Consider the following 9,085-nt stretch of genomic DNA (forward strand, 5'->3'; position numbering starts at 1 on the left):
CGATGTCGGTTGAACAATTTTCCAGGTAGAGTTGGAACCCCACGATCCAATCACCTAGATTATTTCTTAGAACGCCACCACAGCCAGCCGAGTAGGTCGGAGGTCTGCTGCTACCATCGACATTGATCGCAATCCAGTCATGCTCCAGTTTGTTCCAACCAATGATGATTCTTCTCCAAAAATTCGTGTTGTTTCCAACAAAGCTTCTCCGAAAATTCGTGTTGTTTCCAACAAAGCTATTTCGCTTAAGGGCACTTTGAATCAATATTGCTAAGTTTTTAGTCAATATCACTCCCATTGGAGATTGAACTTTTTAGTCAATATCACTCCCATTGGAGATTGAACTCATAACAAGAAAAGTCATTCGTACCACTAGACCACAAGATAAGTTAATAAATTCATGTTGTTTCCAACAAAGCTATTTCGCTTAAGGGCACTTTGAATCAATATTGCTAAGTTTTTAGTCCCACTAGACCACAAGATAAGTTAATAATATGCCAATTACATTGTAGTATCTGTTCATATACTTCTGCCTCCACTGAGGCTCGAACTCGTAACCTTCCAAATGGAAGTCCAACCCGGGTACCATTAGACTACATAGTCTTGGTACCATCCTAATTACTTATTGTAACTTATTTATATATACTTTTTTATTTTTAGTACTCATGAGTTAATTAAATGAGTCAATTATTACTATTATTATTTCAAAAAAAAAAAGTTAAAATTTTTCCTAAACAACAAACTTATGCACATTTACAATTTTACACCCCATAGTCATCACAGATAGCACGACAGTTTTGGCTTTTTGGGAATTTAGCAACAAGGCAAATTTGCCTTTTTCGGGGCTGGGCACTGTAGAATTTTTCGCTTTTTATTTTTTATTTTTTATTTTATTTTAAACCAGTAACTGACGTCTTTCTCTCGAGAAAGAAGGGAATTTACATACTTCAGCAATGGTCGCTACTCTCACTTGGAGACACATAATCCGCTGTGACGCTGTCAGATTAAGGTTTTTTGTTTTTTTAAGTTTTGTTTTATACTCTGTAATTCTGTATTATTTATATAATCCGTATTATTATTATTATTCTATGTACATAAATACGGATTACACGGGTATACACACACTGCATATGCAATGCAAGTGTATAGAGAGAGAGAGAGAGAGAGAGAGAGAGAGAGAGAGTGAGATAGAGAGAGAAAGAGAGGTGTGGGAGACAAGCTGGTAAAGGACTCTGATGAAGAATTCTTCTGAAATAAAGTCAAACGCCAGAGAAGACCCATGTGTATAGAGGCTTCAATTCTTCGATTTACTTCAGTGTTTTGTTTTTTTTAATCCCTTTAATTGAGGTTCGTATTAGTATTATTATATGTATATACGAGAATGAATGAAAGATCCTGCTTCCTAGTCTTGGCTTTCTTTCTTTTGTTGCATCTCAGAAAGTTTTTGCACCTTTATTTGTGAGGTTAGGAAATAGTATGGTTATGTTATCCCTTTGATTTTTTATGGTTTCTTTTGGATCTGCACATGATGGGTAGTTCTTGAACATTGCTGCAGAAGGACTGAGCTTCCAAGATCACAACTTTTCTGGAGTTTCAATTGATGTATAGAATGGTAGATAGTTGGGTATTGTGAGATAATAACTTCCTCCACATTGTATAATTCTTGTTGTGGTTGAGTAAACTTTTGGAATAAGCATTTATGGAGAGCTAGGGTCTAAAAACCCTGTGTTTGGGTTTCTGGGAATAGTTACAAATGGATGGGGAAGATGGGACTTCCTTGAATTCAGCCAAGGGGGTGAGTTTATATTTAGAAGAAGATGAAGAGGAGTTTAGAAGCTGCTGTGAAGATGTGGAGGAGTTGAAGGAGAGGGAGGAACCAGAGGATGAGGATGAATTGGAGGAGGAAAGTGAAATTTCTGAGATAGATCTCAATGAGCATATCCTGGAGGAGTTGAAGGATATGCAGGAACCAGAGAACTTGATTGTAGAAGGAGAACATATTATACTAGAGGAGGATGAGGAAACGGAGAGTGAAATCTCTGAGATAGACCTCGATGGACACTCTGTGGAGTCGGAGGAACTGGCTGTAGAGAAGGACGAGGAATCAGAGAGCAAGAATGAGGAGTTTAAGGAGCAACAGGAATCAGAGAAGCTGTGTGGAGAGGGAGAAGATGATGAAGTGGAGGACAAGGAATCGAATATTGAAAACTCTGAGATAGGTCTTGATGAACATTCTGTAAAGTTGTACTTCAAAGGCGTTTCCATAAGTGGCCCTGGAGATACTGGTTCTGGGCTTTCTGGAATTGGGGTGGTCATGGAGAGGAGTATAATAAACTCTCCTCCCATGGAAGTGCAGAAAAAGCTCGATTTTTTCGTGGAGGAATTAGCTGCAGATTATTTAGCCTTAATGGATGGGTTGGTAGAGGCTGCTCATAACAAAATTAGGCGGGTATATGCCGTTACCGATTCTGAGATTTTATACAATCAGGTCAGTACCAATCTTCTCTATAGAAATAATGCCGTTTTTGTCTCCTGTTTTCTGGTATACTGAGATGAAACAAACTTTTATCATTTAAGTTTTAGGTGTTGAGTAGTAGATATGCCAAATGAAAGTGAAAACAGATTCATAACAAGTCTAGTTAATAGGCCAAATGAAGGGTAATTACGATTCATTAAGACTAAAATATCATCCACAATCTAAAAACACCAGAAAAGTTCATTTCTCTGATTGCTGCTGAATCAATATTTTTCAAAGAATCCAATTGATATGATCATGATGCAATTGGATTAATATTAACATCTCTTTTGAATGAGTTTTCAATTTTCTTTACATTGTTTAAAAGTAGTAAACTTTTTCAGGTTATGCATGAAACGGAGATCGAGAACCCACTTCTCATGGCACTGAGGCAAAGGATATTAGACTATGCCAATGGCATGGAAGTCTTTGTTCTAAAATTTGTTCCGAGCACTGACCTTGCAAGAGCATTGGAGCTTGCCCAAGTAGCAATAGGCATTGTCTCCCCGTGTCTTAAGGGAGATGACTCGACAGAAAGTTGTTCAATATGTTGTGAGGACAAGCTTGCGTTAATGATGATGACATTGAAATGCTCCCACAAATTCTGTTCTCGATGCATGAAGACTTACGTTGAAGGGAAAGTACAATCTACGCAAGTTCCTATTAGATGCCCGCAGCTAAGATGCAAGTATTATATCTCTTCTGCGGAATGTAAATCTTTTTTGCCAGTTGCTTCGTATGAATCCTTGGAGAGAGTCCTGGTAGAAGCAAATGTTCTTGATGCTGACAAAATTTACTGCCCCTATCCTAATTGCTCGGTTCTTCTCGATCCCCATGAATGCTTTTCAATGAGAGCTAGCTCGTCAAGCCAGTCAGACAACAGTTGCGTGGAGTGCAGAGAATGTCAGAGATTTATTTGTGTCGACTGTCGGGTCCCTTGGCATTCGTCGATGACATGTGAGGAGTACCAAAATCTCCCACACGACGAAAGGGACGTTGGTGATGTCACTTTGCATCGTTTGGCACAAAATAAAAGATGGAGACGTTGTTTACATTGTCAGAGGATGATTGAGCTCACACACGGCTGCTACCATATAACTTGCTGGTGAGGGTTTTTTATTATTATTATTATTATTATTATTATTATTTTTTTATAAATTTCCTCGTGGTTTATTATAAGTCTACTATAAATTAACTGAGGATAATAAGCAAAAGATTATCTTGTTTCTTTTCATAGATGAGAAAACATTAAATAAAGCTCTTGGTTCTTTATTGGATAAACATATCAGGGTGTTTGGTAAATAGTTGTTAGCTGATAGCAGTTAGTTGATTGGGTTAGGGGGTTGACTAGTTGATAGCATTAGCTAATTGTTGAAAAATGTTTGGTAAATTAACTGTTAGTTGATAACTGATTACATACAAAATTGACTAGTTGAGCAGCTTTTTGAATTTTGAGTGTTTTGTAGCAATAAGCTGTTACAAAAAGCTAATTAATCGAGCATTCATATTGGTTGTTTAGCCAAGTCAAACAGCTAATAGTGGTCAAACACGCCAAAATTGGCTGATAGGGTAACTATTTTACCAAACAGGGCCGGGGGTGTTTGGTAAATGGCTGTTAGCTGATTGGGTTAGTGGGTTTGACTAGTTGATAGCATTAGCTGAATGTAGAAAAGTGTTTGGTAAACTAGCTAAATGTAGATAGCATTAAAGATTCTCCTAAGATTTCGACTTTTCATTTTTCAAAAAGGATCAACTCGAATTTATTCTTCTTCATTCTGATTCTGCAGGTGTGGGCATGAGTTCTGCTATTCATGTGGCGCGGAGTATAGGGACGGTCAACAGACTTGTCAATGCGCGTTCTGGGACGAGGATTATTCCCCGGACTTGGTGACTCATCCCACGCAACAATTTGAGCACTGGGCGTGGGACTCATTCGAGTCGGTCCCCATGATAATGGATGCATATTCAGACCAAGAGAGATCGCAGTTGGAACTGATCCAGCGGTTTCTGGCGGGAGGCTTCAGCCTGACCGACCACCAAGCGTACCAATCCCCCCCGCGATGTACAGATTCTTATGCCGACGCCATGAAGGATCTCCATCAGCTTCCTTGGCTGGAGCGGTTCGTCTCTGTGATCAGCGACAATTACTATGAAGACATTTTCCAGTGAGTAACGATGAGTCGTAAACATGAACTTTTTTTTTTTTTTTTTTTCTTTTTTTTTTCAGCAAGAAGTTGAGGAGCACTGAATTGAATAAAATGGTTGATATGGAAGGAGACAGAGCATCTCACTCTGAAAACTCCATTTTGTAGATCAGTGAAGAGGCCCCATTGTTTATCATCCTTAGCTCTAAGAGCTAGTGGCCCTCTCCCTTTTAGACTTTTTTTTTTTTTTACTGTAAGATTTAGGCAAATATGCATGACAAAATCTCTCTTGGTAGAAAGAGAAGATAGATACATAACAGTAATTGTATCTTTTATGAAGGAAGCTAAGCTGCAGTGATACTTTCATATTTCACTTGAGATTTTTTTTTTTTTTGGGAGCTGTGTAGATCATACTATCAATTATTTCTCGGGTATATCTCTCTATACCTGTATTTGCTCGGTATCAGATCAAATAGTTAAGGGCTAATCCTTTATAAAGGCCCTAACCCTTCCATTGGGAGTGGGAGAGGGGGGGGGGGGGCCGGTGGGGTCATTCAACTCTCCACAACACAACAATACTTAGATTGATAATATCGAAAACTGTGTGGACCATGGTCTACAGTATAACAACTGATCAAACTATCGCATGGAGAGCCCTAGCTCCAATGTATAATTTTTAACTAATACAAAGTTCGTTGACCTGTCTTTTCTCTCGATAGTTATTACTTTATTCATAAAATTGAAATTACAATTTCAATTACATTAATACAACAACTCTACACCAACAACAAAATAGAAACTAGGACTCTGACAGCCTAAGGGCTTGATGTTGGGTTGCCGGCCATGTCAATTACAAAGCGATACTTAACGTCATTCTTCGCGAGTCTATCAAAAGCTACGTTAATTTTATCTGGTGTAATGGTCTCGATGTCACACAAGATGTTAAACTTTGCGCATATATTTAACATTTCTTGTGTCTCTTCCATGCTTCCAATCACACTACCTTTCACGGTTCTCTTGCCTACATATATTAATTTTTAAGTTTAATTCCAAAACAAAAAAACAAACAAACAATAATATTTTATTTTAAAATTATATAAAAATATAAGAAAGTCTATAATGTTTTCAAAAAAAAAAAGAGAGTCTATAATACTGATGGAATTTTTTTCAATATAAATATATGTCTTACCGGAAATGAGGGGAAAACAAAGAAAGTCTATGGGCTTATCTGGAGCACCGACGAGTACCAGAGTTCCATTCACTTTGAGTAGCTCTAAGTATGGCCCAAGGGAATGATTTGCTGAAACTGTGTCTAATATGAAATCTATACTCCTTTTCTTGGCCTGTGATTTTTTATTTATTTCAATTTACAACCAAAAAATATCATAACCTTTTTGATATATAAAGTAATGTTGCAGAAGGCGTTAGTCACGCTCCCGGGGCACCAGGCGCCCGGAGGCTAGAAGTTGTCAGACTGTTAAAATCTTCAAATTGGTCAACTGCATATATTAGATGGTTATCTGAATACATGACTAGAGAAATATAGAAAAGGAGTAGCCGAGCAGGCAAAAAAAATCACTCGGTCGAGTTAGGCGCCCGACTCGGTTGAGTTAGGTGCTTAACTCGACCAAGTCAGCCAGCCGACTAAGGCACCTAGGGATAAAATCGCCTCGGCCTAGGAGCATCTAGGTCGATTTTTACAACACTGTTGGGGAATATAACTGAATTGATTGTTGTTTGTATTGTTGGTTGGTTTGAAGTTAACTAACCTGCATTTGGTGTGCATCAGTGCTGAGGATGAACTCATCAGCTCCCAAACGTTCCTTAGCTTCTTTCTGTTTGGAAGGGGATGTACTTATGACCGTGACATGGTGACCAAAAGCCTTCCCAAATTTGACTCCCAAATGCCCTAATCCTCCCATTCCAATTATCCCTATCCTCTTCCCCGGATGCCCAACCAAGTTATTGTCCTTCAAGGGACAAAACATCGTCACGCCGGCACATAACAACGGCGCTGCCCTATCCATTGGCAAACTTTCCGGCACGTGCACCACAAACCTTCATCAAAATTAACATGTTTGAGTTTAGTCTTACTTAGTTAAAGATTAATAAGTTTAAGAAATGAAAATAAATTTTACCTATAATCTGCCACATGTAATTTAGAATAGCCACCATAAGTGATGCTACCATCCCAAAAGATGCCGTTGTACGTTAACTGAATATTTTTACAGTAATTTTCTTGTGATTGCTTGCAGAATTCGCATTCCAAACATGATGCAGCCATGCAACCCACCCCTACCCGATCCCCAATCTTGAAATTCGTCACATTACTTCCAACAACCGTCACAATTCCTGTAATTTCATGCCTAATATGTGTCCAAAAAAAATGAACTTAGATAAACAAAGTTAAACAACTAATACTAGATCGTATGAAAACTTATAATTTCAGTTTACCCACCACCAAAAAGTGAATGAAAATTTAAGATTTTTTGAACCTTTTAAACCCTTAAAATGGTTAGAAAGTTGGTCTGAAACATCATTTTTTAAACTGAAAATCATAAGTTTTTGACACTAATAAAGTGGTAAAAGAAATGGCAAGCTTTCAATTCAAGTAGCAATGCTAGTTTAATTAGTAATTATAACAAAAGAAAAAGAGAAATGGAAATTTTGTATATGCATATATGCATACCCAGGAACAACAGGGTAGACAGTGGTGCCCCAGTCATTTTTGGCAACGTGGAGGTCACTATGGCATATCCCGCAGTATAAAATCTTGATCGTAACATCATTAGCTCCGTTTTCCCTAGTTTCAATAATATATGAGTTAGAAATCAGCAACTCATATTAAACATGCCAAATGAGAAAGATAAAAGATCAGATCCATCCTGAGAATTATATATGTACAATTATGTAGGTTATACCTTCTTTTGAAGGTATATGGCACGATCTTGCCGGAGGAATCGTGGGCAGCCCAGCCGGAAACAACTTGAGTGTGGGTTAGGGTTGTTGCAGCCATGGGAGAGTAGTATATGTATCAATCTGAGAAAAATGATTGCGTTAGTTTGAGAAATGAGTGTGGGATGATGGCTTTATATACTTGCTTCATTTCACACTTACCTAAAGTTGTATACAGCCATATTGGTTAATTAGGTTGTTGACTTAGTAATCACAATATTACAAGTTTAACTTTTCACGCAAACAATTCATTAACCTTCCTGAGTTAAGTCAATTTTCTTATGATCCTTTATCGATTAAGGTCATAAATTGAAATTTATCCAAATCATACCATAAAATAATGAGTGTAAATTTCTTTGTCACTCAAAAATAAAGTTGCATAGGAATATATTGTGGGTGGTTCTCAGGTCACTGTCCTTGATAGCCACTCTGAATTTCCTAATGTTTGACTTATTTTTTTAAAACTTTTTTGAAAGCCACGTATCACCTGCAGTTAGATAACACTATAATAACAGTGGCCACACAATTCTCTTGAAGTCTAATAGAATAGGTTTGGGTAGGTGAAATAATACTTGTTATGAGTTTGGATAGAGTTTGAATACATTTAGGAATGATTAAAAGAACGAATACTCTACCTATATATTTTCATCTTTGAGATCAAACCCAAATATTTTAGTTTTTAATTCATCAGATCGTCATAAATTAAATAATGCAGGAAAATAGCAATCGTTATGCTGTGCAACCGTGTGCATGGTTGCAAAACGACGTCGTTTCATTTTTTAAAAAAATCCTGTTCGGATCGTCGTTAACGGCATTAGGCGGTTTCCTTTCGTATTCAAACAGTAGGATATATCTATAATTTTATAATTATATATCCACAGTTTCATAACTATATATCCACAATTTCATAACTATATATCCAGAATTACATAACTATATGTCCAGAATTACATAACTATATATTTATAATTTGACAACAGTACATTCAGAAATAATAACTAAACATTCATAATTTCACAACTAGACATTCATAATTACATAACTCCATATTCAGAATTCTTAAAGTGCTTGTTCACAGAGAACCATATCCATAATTGCATAACTACACATCCATAATTTCAAAACTATATATCCATAACTTCATAAGTATATATCTATAACTTCATAACTATATATTCAGACTTGCATAACTATATATTCATACGTCGATTGGAGTTTTTGTTTAAAAAAAAAAAAATTGATTAGTGGAGTTAAACGGTGCCACTAATGACACCGTTACTCCATCATAGTAAACGGTGTCATTTCACAACCGTGTGCACCAGTTGCCCAGCATAATTTGCAGGAAAATAGTGGTATAATAATATTAACAAGACCCATGGTCCTTTGAATATTCTAATTGTGCTACAAATAATCAAATAAGTACAAGGAATAAAATCAAAGCCAAGTGGTCCAAGTCCTTGGCCCAACTAAT

At 36.9% G+C, this 9,085-nt stretch overlaps 2 protein-coding genes across 5 annotated transcripts; one reads left to right on the forward strand and one right to left on the reverse strand.

Annotated features, from left to right (window-relative positions):
- The first annotated feature begins 913 nt into the window (after positions 1 to 913).
- LOC109165768 lies at positions 914 to 5,035 on the forward strand. Of its 4 annotated transcripts, XM_019314690.1 has the most exons (5): positions 914 to 1,009; positions 1,556 to 2,088; positions 2,161 to 2,488; positions 2,860 to 3,620; positions 4,303 to 5,035. In XM_019314690.1, the coding sequence occupies exons 2-5, from the start codon at positions 1,754 to 1,756 to the stop codon at positions 4,682 to 4,684; spliced, it is 1,806 nt and encodes a 601-aa protein (XP_019170235.1). In that variant the 5' UTR covers positions 914 to 1,009; positions 1,556 to 1,753; the 3' UTR covers positions 4,685 to 5,035. The 4 variants fall into 4 exon arrangements, with proteins under 4 accessions (XP_019170235.1, XP_019170232.1, XP_019170233.1 ...); XM_019314687.1 differs by having other exon boundaries at positions 1,556 to 2,488; XM_019314688.1 differs by lacking the exon at positions 914 to 1,009 and adding an exon at positions 1,049 to 1,347 and having other exon boundaries at positions 1,556 to 2,488.
- A 297-nt stretch (positions 5,036 to 5,332) lies between these two features.
- LOC109164566 (probable cinnamyl alcohol dehydrogenase 6) lies at positions 5,333 to 7,703 on the reverse strand. Its single transcript, XM_019313070.1, has 6 exons — positions 7,581 to 7,703; positions 7,349 to 7,462; positions 6,798 to 7,025; positions 6,429 to 6,717; positions 5,849 to 6,002; positions 5,333 to 5,680 (listed from the first exon to the last, which is right to left on the reverse strand). The coding sequence occupies exons 1-6, from the start codon at positions 7,673 to 7,675 to the stop codon at positions 5,475 to 5,477; spliced, it is 1,086 nt and encodes a 361-aa protein (XP_019168615.1). The 5' UTR covers positions 7,676 to 7,703; the 3' UTR covers positions 5,333 to 5,474.
- Between the last annotated feature and the right edge of the window lie 1,382 nt (positions 7,704 to 9,085).

This window comes from Ipomoea nil, unplaced genomic scaffold (assembly GCF_001879475.1).
Source record: "Ipomoea nil cultivar Tokyo-kokei standard unplaced genomic scaffold, Asagao_1.1 scaffold3069, whole genome shotgun sequence".
In the NCBI taxonomy this organism is placed as follows: Eukaryota; Viridiplantae; Streptophyta; class Magnoliopsida; order Solanales; family Convolvulaceae; genus Ipomoea; species Ipomoea nil.

Coding starts and splice junctions, on each gene's coding strand:
- LOC109165768 (XM_019314687.1), top strand. CDS start 1,754: ATGGATGGGGAAGATGGGACTTCCTTGAATTCAGCCAAGGGGGTGAGT. Junction 2,489..2,859: donor CTGAGATTTTATACAATCAG/GTCAGTACCAAT, acceptor AAACTTTTTCAG/GTTATGCATGAAACGGAGAT. Junction 3,621..4,302: donor TGCTACCATATAACTTGCTG/GTGAGGGTTTTT, acceptor CTGATTCTGCAG/GTGTGGGCATGAGTTCTGCT.
- LOC109164566 (XM_019313070.1), bottom strand. CDS start 7,675: ATGGCTGCAACAACCCTAACCCACACTCAAGTTGTTTCCGGCTGGGCT. Junction 7,463..7,580: donor CCATATACCTTCAAAAGAAG/GTATAACCTACA, acceptor TATTGAAACTAG/GGAAAACGGAGCTAATGATG. Junction 6,003..6,428: donor CTGATGCACACCAAATGCAG/GTTAGTTAACTT, acceptor AAAAAATCACAG/GCCAAGAAAAGGAGTATAGA.